Source organism: Ambystoma mexicanum, chromosome 9 (genome assembly GCF_040938575.1).
Source record: "Ambystoma mexicanum isolate Mex_15411 chromosome 9, UKY_AmexF1_1, whole genome shotgun sequence".
NCBI classification, from domain to species: domain Eukaryota; kingdom Metazoa; phylum Chordata; class Amphibia; order Caudata; family Ambystomatidae; genus Ambystoma; species Ambystoma mexicanum.
The window spans coordinates 1,277,191,888-1,277,205,892 of NC_090931.1; the positions used below are offsets into that span (position 1 = coordinate 1,277,191,888).

General features: G+C 43.0%; 1 protein-coding gene across 1 annotated transcript in view; it reads left to right on the forward strand.

Moving 5' to 3' along the window:
* DBI (diazepam binding inhibitor, acyl-CoA binding protein) overlaps positions 1-14,005 on the forward strand; it is a 37,194-nt gene that overhangs the window by 8,887 nt on the left and 14,302 nt on the right. The window contains exons 2-3 of the mRNA XM_069616608.1: positions 9,630-9,747; positions 11,507-11,569. Of these exons, the coding sequence (XP_069472709.1) occupies positions 9,630-9,747; positions 11,507-11,569 (181 nt within the window). The remainder of the gene's footprint in view (positions 1-9,629; positions 9,748-11,506; positions 11,570-14,005) is intronic.

Consider the following 14,005-nt stretch of genomic DNA (forward strand, 5'->3'; position numbering starts at 1 on the left):
CAGGCTCAGAAGCCACAAAAACACTAGAAAAACACACCAGTTTAGCACACAGTGCTCACCCAAAAAATAAATAAACAGAAGCGCACTGAAACAGTATTTATGAATTGATTAAACATGGATTATTCTCATGTCAAAAATAAATGGATGTCTAACAGTTTCATTTTGATTCCATATTTTGTTTTAACATAATTAAATTAGGAGGGTAAAAAATCGAATCCATGCTATTGTCATGGAGAGTTCAATCCCGGCTACTTATCGCTGCAAAAAGCTGTGTATTTACCCAGTACGTATTGTGGACACATTTTTCAAAGATTTGACACCTTACATTACTCGGGGAGGTGCATTCGATAACCAGGTGATTCTATGACATTAAGTGCTTCGCAGTATTTACAGGTATTTGGAATATTAGAGCCTTTACTTTACATGGGTATCTCATTCTTTCTAAATCACAGATTTTGGAGACCGCATTAAGAATTGTGCTGTGGCACCTAATGTCCCAGGAAAGATGTTTATATAGTTTACACGTTGATATCCCCTCCCTCATATCCAACCAATCCTTTTTAAAAAAATCTTTTTTTTCCGCCTCATATGGGTTGTCAATGAGGAATCTTAAAGGTAATGCATTCGAGGTTAAAATATCTCAATTCAGTTTCAAAACGTGTCTTAAGAAAAAAAATTCTATAAAATAGTAGTACTTTCCAATGATGCCATCCTCTTTGTGAAATCCGCCCCAGTTCATCTCTAATGACTACAATTTGGAAGATTTGCTCCATAGTTTTCCGTCTACCTTTTATTAAGAGCTATATATTCAACAAAGTGATTTGTTTCAGTCCCATACATAAGTGAATGGACAACCTTTCCTTTATACAAATCAATAGAAGTTGAATTGAGTAACAGCAGTGATTGATGGTTTTCATCTGTGACCCAAAGCCACTTGCTTTTTCTACTAACTCAGCATATAAAGAGATTCATTTGTAGGATTAGATTGCAGATGTATGCCAAAACGGATGAATTCTTTTGTGGTTGCTAGAAAGTTACCCATTTTCCAGAAATCGCCATAATTCTTTGTGGTGAATGTTATAATTTTTATTTTTGTGGTGGTCTTAAATCGTTGTCAGTGTATTGTAAAATATCAGATGCTGCAACCCTATCTGGGCATGGTCAATAAGGATACCATTTACATAGGACAACCAGCTGATTTATTCACAGCCTTTGTGTGGTATAATGAGCAGTGATTTTGAGGACTCTCTCTCTCATATTGCAAACATATAGGTTGAATAAGCAAGGAGCCAGTATACAGCCTTGACAAAGGCCTTTGTAGGTATCCACATCATTCGTCGTGACTCCCTGCAAATTCAACTAACTCTGATCTTGATCTCTTAGTAGATGTAGAGAAGTATGTTCAGTAGGCTCTTCGGAATGACTCATCTTTTTAGTTTTTTTCCAGAGTTTCTCCCCATTAACCATGTCAATACGCCAACATAAATCAAAGGCGCATCTTTGGCCAAGGCTGTTTGGGTCAAGATGTTATAAAACCATTCAGCGAAGTTTTCAAACCTTGGGCAAATAGCACAGGCGTTGGCCAAAACAAATCTTCCAAATCTCTGAGCACCAATGCAACCAACGGCTTACTGTCTGCTTCTAGAAGGGCGATGGGTCTATCATGTATGAGGATAATATTTGACAATTTCCGTTTTGCAAGTATGTCAATAAATAATATGGAAGCCAATATCTAGCGTGTTCTTGAACACATAATTACTCAATCCGTTTGGACCTGGAGCTTTGGAAGCAGATGCTTTGGATATTAGTCTTATAGATTCTATTAAAAAAAGTAAAGCCCACTTCTCCACACCAACTGATAAAGACTTGATTAGAGAGAGCCTTATATAAATTGGCATAATCCTACTTGTGGCATGGTATGGGGTTGGTTTGTGCAATCGCCTAAGTACAGTTAGTCTAGTTTTCTAATATCCAGCAATTACACTTGCACAAGCTCTTAGTATGGCTTTACCATCATTTTGAGCCATTGTATGGCTATGTCTTTTAAGCCAGTTCTTATAACCTTGCTGCAACGTGCACACTCTCTGAGCCATGTAGTAGCTGATAATAATCTAAGTTTAGCTTCTTAACTAGTATTAGATTTTTTTCTTGATTCATTCTTATTACCAACAATTGGATCATAAATATTTTCTCCTTTTCACTGTTTTGGGCACAGTAATTGGTTGAATTGGCTTTCAATAAAGAATGCAAAGTTTTCTAGCTTGAAGATTTTGTTTTCCTCCAAGGTAGTACAAGTGTATAATTTAGCCACATGTGTGTTACACACTTATGTCAGATTTTCCAGCATAAAGAATTTCTTTGCATTAACCTGCACATTTGTCATTTCTAGCGATGCATTGCTTTCTAACTAGTCCCGAAACTGTTGAAGGCACGCCCCTACATCCACACACCAGAAACAATATGCTAGGGGAAAAAGGCCCAAGAAACTCTTGCAAGGATAACAAGTTTTATTTCTGCAAAATTGGTGCGTCAGCAAAGAACTCTGCTGCCATGGAACGTTCTGGGCTCAAAGGGGACATTCATATACAGTGGAATCCCACGTGGCTGGTTAGTGCAACCCTATATATGGTCTGCCTACCCCATAGGTGATGCCAGGCCATTGACCCCGTCTGTCTTCATCACCTGGGATCTGCTGGGCTCATTGTCTCCAGGGAACCAAGGTCAAATAAACAATAGCTACATTTTGCTACTCTATCATTATACAGTGCACCTGGCATGTTCACTGGCACAGAAGTCTTGCGGTCTCACTGACCTGCACAAATGTCACTCATCCCAATCGCGTCATTTGGCTTCCACCCTCGCATTATAATTTATCCCTCCCTCTACCTTGCATTACAAATCATGTCGGTGTGAAATAAAGGTGGAGCAACCAAACCCTTCGATCTTTTATGGTGGATTGGTTTATGGTTGGTGGTCTGGGGTCAGCGTCATTTGCCACTTCCTTCCTTTACTTTTTTTGCTCTACCTTTTTTTTATTTTTATTTTTTTATTTTATTTTTCTTCGCATGGGAAATCTGCTCGCACAGAGCACAACTCCTGTCGTTAAAAAAAAATAAAAATAAAGTCTCCTGGGGTGGGAATAACATCCACGTCGCAGACACAGGATTTTTAACACCCTGCAGCCAGAGCCAATGCCCTCAGCTGATTAAGCCTTTTGTGACCGCAGAATACAATATTAAACACACGCAATATACCCAAATTCAGGATAAATAAAATGATCTATGAGAATACTATAGGATGAGATACAATGTACATCTAAAAACGACCTCAATAATAAGCTTATAGAACCACTGGGGCTTCCTGGAATCTATGCAGCTACTTCCCCTCAATCCCCTGCCGCTTTACCCTTCTCACACTCAAATCAAGGACTGCTTGGAGGTCAAGACTGGTGTCGGAGGATTACCAGTCTTTTGTTTTGGAATGCTGACTTAATGTTAAGTGGCTTAGCTGTAAAGTGCTGAAGGTGACTATTTGCACTGGCAGCCACAGTCTTCGTGCTTGGCTTAACAGTGCAGTCTTACCTGCTTGGGTCGCTCTTGTAAGCTACACTATCTGCTCCTGTGTATTCAGGGCTTTGATTAGCCACAATCCGTCTTAACGCTGGGGAATGGGTCTGCAATCTTTGGCCCTCCAGGTGTTTTGGACTAAAACTGCCATCAGCCCTCAACGCCATAGTCCATGATGAGGGATCTTGGGAGGCGTGGTCCAAAATCTCGGGGTAGCCGCAGGTTTCACATCCCTGGTGTAAAGACTAGTGAATTGTTTGGGTGAGGTACAGCAAAATGACTCTGCAATTCGTGCTGTTTGATCCAAAAGTATTAAGGGTCACTGGCCCTGTGTACATTTCAATGCACTTTGTCCCATTGACCTTTTTTGTCGTCTGTATAGAGAAGGCGATTTGCTTCCATGTCTGGTAATTGGGTGTTTTATTGCTCTGCCTTTCTTGACAGTTGGAACGCCATATTCCTCCTCCCCTTGCCACCTGCATGCCCCTTTGAACAAGGCCAGCACAGTTATCCCACTCCCATGCTGACAATGGGTAAACATTTCTGTGGCTCCATACTGTCCAATCGTTGCTTCTGATGCACCTTCCATGCATGCATCGAGCTGTCCCCCCTACAATGCTGCATTACAGGACACTGTGTCTGCGTGCTTGCACCATGCTCTTGATCCAGTGTCCCATATTCTGAATTCAGTAGTAAGAATTGTCCGTGTCATCCTACCATGCTGTTTCCTGGAGCTGCTAAGCTCATTGCAAAGTTTCCTTCTCGCTGGAGGTGTTGGTATAGATCATTCTTGCAAACACACCCCCTCCTCTGTACCCACAACTGAGGAAGATGATCAAAATAATATGGTAAATACCTTACCCCTCACTTCCTCTCCTGGTCTGGAACAGGCTACAAGCTATGACGTAGACTTCTCAAGTCTTGAGGTGTCACCAGGCTCTAGGTATGATTAACTCCACCTCCCAAGAGTCTAGATCGACTCACTAAGGTATTGGCTATATCACCAAGTAGGCTGTGTGCATTTGCCTCCATTGAAATGTCACAGTCCGAGAGACTACTCGCCAACCTCTTTTTCTCCAGCCTACTTCTCTGCAGTAACCACACCAACAATCTAGATGGCCACCCCAACTTCCTTATGGCTTCCTTCTACAGTCGTTTTATTGTTTCCAACAGCACAAACGTCCGAGTTTGCTGTTGGCTTGGCCCTTTCCCCTTGTCTGCAGATTTCCAGATGGGGTAGTGCTACAGTTTCACCTCCTCTCCTGCTTATTTCAATGTGTGTCTGATCTCCTGACTTCCCATGGTTGCTAATGGGCTGGCTGGGATGCCAGACCCCTGGCTATAACATTTGAAGAAGCTGCAATGTGGGAGATCGTGCCATTCCACACACATAGCCCGTTGTATAGGGATGACCTCCCCTTCATGAATTGTTTTGTGGTTCCCTTCTGTTTGGGGGGTGGGTGGACTCTGGGGGTTCATCCACCCCCAGAGACCCTCTTGTTCTCTTCCCCACTAAATGGGACTGTCTCGGAGGGCAGAGATCATAGGGATGACTGTCTGGCGAATCCAAATGTACCCATCTGAATGAATTACTGTTTCGCAGAAAGGAAAAGCAGGTTACAACTGAGTAATCCCAATTTACAATGTGAGGATAATGAGGAAGGATCAAATTCAGCCATTAAGCTGTCGGTGCAACATTCCTGTCTCCTTCGGGTTAAGGGAGACCCGAGTGGACCTGGAGCCACTAACATGCCACCCCATCCGAAAATTCTATATTGGATTAGTGTCCTAGGCTTGCCTATGGATAGTGTTCGCCATAAAACCAAGCAAGCTCTGGAGTTGAGTGGAGATCACTGCTCGCCAAACCAATTAAGATAACCGCTTCCAGTAAAACCTCATTTCAACAAGAACATATCACCTTTTAAACACGGTTAAAGCAAAGTTGTGCGGTTTTTCATTAAGAAGTTGCCGGGGGCAGATGTGGGTATGGGTGCTGTAGAACCATGGAAGATGAGCACCAATGAAAACAAGTTTCGTTGACTTGGCAGCCAGTTGGTTCACAAACGTGTGTTAACGGATACGTGACATTCTATGTTCCTTTTCTGGTTGCAGCAGTGCGAGTAATGGAGAAAAGCAGTAGTGGAAACTGCTTTTAGAGGCTATGACGTTGACGTACGCCTTTGCTGTGCGCTTGCATGACATGCAGTCAACATGCAAAGGATAATATATGGCTCTGGACCTTCTTTGGCTCACGGTAGAGGGCATGAACTGCCCCGTGCGAAGTAATCGGTCTGTTTTACAGGCAGGGCTCCACAAGATATTTAAGTGGGAATATTTGATTTTTTTTTTTTTTTTTTTTAATTTGGAAGAAAACTAATTTCCATTCCTAAGGGAATTCAAGAGTAACCATCTTCATTTTTACTGTAAAACTTTATTGGTAATGTTTAATTCACGTATATTAAAGGATAAGGCCCTCCTGTAGTACTGATCTGCCGATTCACTACCCCGCAAGGCCCTTTCCAGGAAAAAGTCTTCCCCCCCATCATGCTCAGTTTCTTTTTCATATTATAAAAGACACCACTACATGCTCCAAGCTACACCCCCAGAACGTGTAAAGTGCTTCAGGGGTGTTGTGCCAACTATCTGAAAGACGCTGTAGATCTGTTCCTATCTAATGACCCATAGAAAGTATAGAAGATCAATAGTTTGAGCGTTTAGTCAGTGGGCACGCTATACATCTCCCACAATGACTGAGTCCTGTCAATGGTTCACTGTTCAAATGTTGGTTCTCAGATTCAGTTCCGCTGTTCGGTAATCCGGTGTTATGGGAATACTTTGTGAAGCAAAAGATGGAACTGATGTTGCTGACGTGTTTCACACCAACAAGCGCTTTAGCAAGTCATAAACCTTTTGGTTATGTGAAAAGTATATTAGTGGTTGTATTTGAAAGGGAGGGGGACCATTGTCTCGGGAGGATAGCTCAGGGGCACCGTGCTCCCCTTGGAAGCAAGACGACACAGAGCAACACAGGCTCGATCCCCGGGTCCGCGCTTAGCCATTATAACTTATATATCGTATCATAGGTGATAAGGATGTTCATATTGTCAAAATTGCGTGATGGAAACCTGAATAACACTGGGTAGGAGAAACGATTGCATACACGTACATTTAGACCAAAAATAATTGGTCTAAATGAGTCACTCGAGCCACACATTGATATTTTCAGGGAACAGGTGTTTGTGAAATACATGGGTTTTACAGTGAAATACATGGGTTTTACAGTGAAATTTAAGTATGGTATGTGGTAATAAGCTAAATTTGTAGGTCAAAGATTGGTCGGGAAAGCATGCTTTAAATAGGTAGAGGCACAATTTCAGGAAAATATAAAGGTGCCGCCACAGAGCTCGAGTTAGTGTATGGGCACAGTAGCAATTTTACAAATAATAGAATAACAAATGTATTCGGCATTAGTTTGTAGTATTTGCTTCTGTCTGAAGTGACACCTGGGGGGGGGGGAGGAGCAAGCATATGTACAGTGCTGCAAGAATTTGTGCTAAAAACAGGACTTCTAGTGAGGGCAATCTGCGTCGTAGCGCTATAAAAGTTAAAGGTGGAAGATTGACTGGCTACAAGCAGGAGTGTTCGGTCTGGAAAAGGTCTGGGGCTATGCTAATATCGAGACTCTGGGCTAGCTAGCCTTTTGGTTGTAGCCCCTGAGCTTCTATCCGGTGCTACAGCCAAAAGACCCCGGCTATAGCGCACCATCCCGGTTCCTCCCAGCAACGCCTCTGGCTAAAAGTGCAGGTGGTGGAAAACATGGGATGGGCCAATCCGAGCCTGTTCGGTGCAAACCAAGGCTTTGCTGAACATACAAATAACGCACTGCACCTGTTGCCTCTTGAGATTTCCCTCGAATTGGCTTCTCGTCCTCTGTGAATTTCCGAGCTAATGAAGCTGAGCCTTAGTAAGTCTTCAACCTCAGAGGCGAGAATTTAAGAAACCTTACCCTTTGGTTGAGCATGGTATTGAGTGCCGGTCACTACTAGCGGCAAGGCTATGCAGTGACTCCGTGTTTAAACAGGCCATCGTGTTACTGGTAGACTGGAGAGTGAGAAGTGTGCGGCCTGGCGCCCATATGGAATGGATACAGCAAGGGGGCGGGGGGTGCATTTGAGGAATGGTGTGTGAAGATGCAGGCTAATGAATTTTACAAGAGGGCGCATATGTAATGAACCTGATTGGATAAGGGGATTCATGCATAAGGATTGCAAGGGGGCACTTTCTCTTATCTGCGAAAGCTCACCGGGTACATGCGAGTGGCATGCAATGATGTGATTTTACAATGAGAAGAGTGCTCGCCCATACTCTTCATTAAGACTAGTTGCAGTAGTATGTCTGAGTTTCTTATTGCCGCCTCCTGGCTGGTTGCAAGGGTTCCTGTATGGCATAGAACATAATTCTGATGTCCTCACTATCGTGGCTTTGCTGCTAGTATTAAGGGTAAGGCTCCTCATGCTTCTGTATTGCCTTTCAGCAGTTTCGTAAATTCCCGAGGAGTCGAATGGTGCTACCAATGTACGTTTGGTTACTAATGCTGTATCATGCAGGTGTCAACGTTTTTCAGTTGATGAAGTGTACATTTTAAATTCGAGATTAATAGGTAGCAGTCGCCCAGATTTAGTTTTTTCTGTCGCAATGGTTGCAGGTCTCAATATGGATTGCCGAGGGGTGGCCCAAAGGAAACTTCAGCGTAGAGTGTTATTACTCTTGCGGTTTCTAGATTAGGGTGATCTTGTTAGGTTAATAGTAGGGGATGTTACTGTGCTACATCGCCTGAATCCTGAGAATGGAGGTTGCAGGTGAGATTCCTGATACGTGTAGGAGAGTAGAGAAGTGGTGAGCCTGCTGGCAAGTTATCTAGAGCAATCGTACAAACGAATATATCTTGCATTGGATCCAAAGGTGTGATGCATTCACTTTAGCCTTAAGTGAATCCTAGGGTGGCGGAGGTCCCGTGGTCCTTATTTATGGGCAAATTATTCTATATACAGCATTCTTGACCAAACGAAGCTAGTGCAGCTTTGATGGGTTGGGGAATCGGTCAGATGTGTGCAGAATAGGGCACTTGTCGACATTGGCTGCAGCTGTTGCCATAGCGATAGTAGTGAGCTTTTATAGGGTTAGTCAAAGCTCCTCAATTTTGAATGTATACGGATTGTAAATGGGGCATAAGTGTAGAGCCAGTGATCAAAATTAGTGGGGGCATGTTACTCCTTTTTTTCAAGTTGGGTGTAAAGTCCCATTCCAAATAAGCAAGTAAAACTGTCAAACGTTTTTAGTAATAGTCGCTCATGAACATACATTTTTACCTCTTCGGATCAGCCAATAGTTTTTATGCCACTGCTTGTCCAAACGTATCCAAGGAACTGTGTGGATCAAAGAGCTGATGACCAGGGACTATGTTTTATTTTCTTTATGACTTTTTACACTCCATTTTTCTTTTTTTGGGAGCATTTGCCTATATAGGGAGCAAACGTTGATGATACGCCCCTTATCTGTAGAGCTCAGTAGACCATCTACCCATCTAAAAAGAAAACTTTTTTTTTTATTAGCTGGGTTCTCCTGGTTGTGATTTTATTTAGGTCTTTACTTTTGTGCGATGGTAAAAAAATCTTTCAGTATACAAATTAGCGGGTCCCATTTGGATAACCTTTTTCACGTGAGGGGCAGGCAAAGGTTTTGAATAGGAGGCTGCATGTATTCCCTGTACAGTCCCAATCTTGATTAAAAAAAAATGACTGGCAATACACTAAAAAAAATGCAAGATTGTAGAAGTGAACTGCTTTTCCCTCTCGCCTCCAAAGAAGTCCCCAGTGGAACCTGTGAAGGATCTCTCTGGGGGATTTTTTCATAGGCCCATAGTAGGACAGGCTAAATTGTCCTACCTGCATAGAGTCCTGCTAGAGATCATATCTACATTAGGAGCCTTAACCCACTGTTGGTTGATGGTGCTACTGCTGAACCAGTTTAACACAACACTGTTGCTCTGTTTCTCCCCACCAGGCTGATTTTGATAAAGCTGCTGAAGAAGCAAAGTGTCTTAAAACGACGCCATCTGATGACGAACTGCTGTTACTGTACGCTCTGTACAAGCAAGCCTGTGTCGGGGATATAAACACAGGTATGTTTGAAGAAATCCATAGCTGTCATCAATACTGATAATGGGGTGACCAATACCTGGTACGCTAAATTAATAGATTGTGGGTATGCTTCGACTCATTAAATGGCATCTACTTTCATACAAACCCTAGGTGATTAGGCTTTGCACGCTATGACCTAAGTGCACCTGAGTGGGTAATGGCTATGCTCACGGTTAGGGCAGAAAATTGTGATGAAGTGAAAACTTGTAACTGAACACAAATTGAGGTTCATTGTTGGGTGAGAGTCCTATGTTAAGCGGGATGCTCCTGTACCTTGGATCCCAAAGAAGCACAGCAGTACTTGCAGAATTCAGTTGATTCGGTATACGGGTCAGAAATCTGAATCCTGGCAGGGCTCGCGCCACCCTTCATTCTGAGTTAGAAAAAAATTAGGTCCGATTCTGTTTGGCTATAATAGCCTATTTTAGTGTTGCATTTGTCAGATTTATTGACTGTGCCTCTTAAATTCATCTTGGCAGATGGAGCCCCCAGCCTAGCGCAATCTCTGTGCCACTTAAATACGTGCACTGCTTGCCCACATGAGCAGAGCGGCTTGGCTCAGCTGGTTTCAAATATGGAGTGCTAAAAAGTATTACCTGTCAAGCATATGTATTCGGTTCTCGTTGTGTTCTGTATTGTGTCCAGTAGAAGACTCGTGTTGCTTAAATTGGTTGCAGACACCTGTGCTAGATGTTTCTGTACCCCCTTAGAAACTGTAGCAATTGAGCATGGTTGCATCTGTTAAAAGCTATGGTTGGGACAGTTCTCTAGGACACAGAAGATATTAACCAGTGAGCTAGTGATACATGCCAAATGGCTTGCTTGCAGAGTAAGGCTTTGGGTCAACATTTTGCAGAAGTTAGCCATTATCCCACCCCTCCCTTCCAGAGCCTAACGCTGGCCTCTTCCAAATGTGTTCTAGAACATAGTGCCTTTGCAGCTGACAAAAAATAGAAATTGGAGCATAGAGTGCTCTAGAACAAGATGGTTGCCTAATTCTTCCAAATTGGGGGCACCATAGCTGTCTGCCCACAGTCTCAGAAAATGGACGTGTCAAGATTAATTTTTAGCTACTGATCTCTGAATCTTCACATCTGGGCTCTTCAACAGTGTCTTGACCTTCACTCGGTCTAGTTCAAGGCCTGGATGCTTCAAAGGGAAGCTGGAGAGCATTCCACCAGAAGGGGTTTTGGTAACTTGGAACTCTACCGCAATCCTTGTTTATGCCGTCTGCTGGATTAAGGTCGTCTACTTTAGGCATCTGGTCATTTGGTAGGGCCTACTCGCGCAATTTCGTGTTTGGGGGTGGGCATTTTTTATTTTATTTTTGGCTCCATACTGTTTTAGGAACTCTCTGCAGGCTACCTTCAGGTCATTGTGTGGACGCCGCCTACTCCTCTTAAGCCGAATTGTAAACCAGTAACCGGTTAAAAAGTTCAAATGTACACTGCATTCAATAACAGACTATACGTTTACACCGACATTACAGTAATTCCTCATGTTTGATCTAGATTTCTTGCCGGGGCTAAGCAAGTTATCTATGTGTAGTTTGTTTCTGGCAAAGTTTGCTTCTGAAAATCATTTCTCTGGCATCATTTATATACTTCCTGTTCTTTCACATTGAAAGTGGGCTATTATCCCAAAGGCAAAATCGTTTATGTTGGACCATTCAGTCTGCTTTATAGGAGTCTGCAGTTGAGCAAAAAATGTAACATTTCGTTTTCGATTTTTCCCCTTTAGCCCGACCTGGCATGTTGGATTTCAAAGGCAAAGCTAAATGGGATTCTTGGGAGAAACAGAAAGGTGTGTATTCTACATACAGTACAAATCACCATATAAAATAACATGAAATGGCCATTATGCTCATTGTGTTTCTGAGAGATGCACGTCATCGTTCATGCATAAAGCGCAAGCATGCAAATGTTCAGGGTTTTGACTACGCAATAACCTACATGTGTAACTCTGGGCCTATAACTTAGATCTACTATTGATAACGCGTGCTAACAGGGTGGTTAAATGTGCCTAAAGCCCAGAGTTCTAGGCTAATTTGTTACACGCCTTCTTCTTTTGAGTATCTTCCCGAGGAAAGGGACAAGGATAGCCCGAGAGCAACACGAGCACTGTGTACAAGTGGACCAGCAGGGGATGCCCATTTGTTGCTTAACCCTTGCCCCCACCCTGATTCATGGGATAAGAACTGCTTTAACCAAAGGCACCATTTCCTTTCTTGAGGAAAGTTTTTGCTTCCTCACTGCATGGCAGCCACAGACCTTAAGGAGCCAAATAGTTCTCAGCGATGTAGGGATTTGTCTCCAGTCCTAGCTGGCAGGAGGAGTCCTTGTGACTTGTAATGGGCCCATGCCCCCTGGTGGAAGCCTTCTACATTGACACCTAAGCAGGTTTATGTGTAGCTTTTTTAAATTTTGTAATTTTTTAATTTTATTATTTTTTTTTTAGTCCTGTAGAATGTAAACAAACGGTATCGTTAAACTATCTGCCTCAAAAAAATTGTCACACCTTATCATTGATGCTCTACCCAAGTATGTTTTCTTTAGATGATGCATTTAATCTTGTCTGTCAAGTTTATAAAACTACCTTTCAGAACACAATGGATCCTTGTTTATTTTGGATTTAAACAAAAAGCCCTTTTGCCAAAGAATGGTACAAAAAAGTATAAATAATTTAAAAATAGCGCTAGACCTAAAGGACACTATAAGGCGATGGAGAAGATGATATGGATGGAACTGTGGAACGAAAAAAGGGAGGGGAAAAACGGAGTGTGTTCCACAGCTGGAGGACATTGACCTTAAAGGAAGCTTTAAGGTGCAAGAAGGCTGAGCGGCAGCTAGGCTATGGTGAAAAGTGGTGTGCAGATAAATGTAGAACTGGGAGTATGAATAAGGAGGGTGTAAGTTATGAAGGAAATGGACACTGAAAGTGACTAAGAAGTCTGGGTAGGAATTGTAACAAGCAGTTGGGCATAAGTATGGTGGTTGATGTGCAGTGTCACAAGTTGTAATGAACAACGCAATGGGGGGATTGAAGCTTGCGCTTTTTATCAAGGGTGTTTTGTTTTTGTTTTGTTTTTTGTCGTGGTAATGTTCCCAACCCTTTGCGAGGAAGGACATTGTAGGTTCTTATTTCCTGGGTCTTTTTTTCTTTTCTTGCCCTCCTGTCTCGTAAAGTTCTTTTTCTCAGGGATATGGTGCTCGCCTCACCATTCCCCACCAAGGCATAAAGTGCCCTGCTCACTAGTCTACACATAGGGATCTAGTGCTCACTCACCTTCTCTTGTCCAGTCCACTGCCCTTTTCCCCCTCCTGCCTTTCCCTTGGCCACAGCCTTCATTCTCGCCCTCTGTCGTCCTACTCTCTTCCCCATGGATGCTGCCATCTTGGATCCTACTTCATTCTGGTTGTTCCTAGCTGGGAAGGAGGTTCTGGTTTGTACCCCGCCCCTGAATTTCGTTTTGGTCTCCTGTGTCAAATGGCTCAGGGTTTGAATTAAGCATTGCTCCTGTTGGGTTGGAGTTTTGAAAGAACCGTTTCTCCTTTGCTTGGAGTGCTGGTATCGTTTCCTCTTCTTTTAATGGATGCTGCATGTGATTCCGTATCCCTTGTGCTGGCAATTGAGAGGGAGAGAGTCCTCTCCCCAATCTTCCCGTTAGTGTTGGAAGAAAGTTGGGCTTTCTGCTGCCACTCTGCATATCCAGGGTGGGAAGGGGTGTGTTTGTGTTCCCCCCAAGGCTGTCACCTTTTTTTTCAGGAGTCCAAATCTGTGAGTTTTGCTAGTCGTTCACCTGTTTCCCCTGCTGAAAAAACAGGATTATGGGAGATGTAGTTTCCTTCTTGTTGGTTTAACATGGTTTGGGCTGTCTGGCCCAGGGATGTGTTTTCACGCCTTCTTCCAGTCGGGTTTGGTTTGTCTGAAAATATGAGACCTTGTTTATTCTAAATGGATTGATCCATGCCCAGGGATATGCTTCTACTGCATAGAACTGTGGTTGTAGACTTGAGGGGGGGGGGGGTGGTTACCATGCCCAGGGTGATGTGACAAAAGTCAATGTTCTCACTTTGCCTTTAAAGGCAGTGGGTGGAAATTTAAAAGAACAGATTAATGGTACGTTTGGGAGGGTGGGAAGCAAGTGGAGGCAGACTAGGAGAATGAAACCATCCATTTCAGAGAAAATGAGGAAGTGGGCTTGTATTGGAAGTGTAAGACGCCAGAAAATGTGAATCT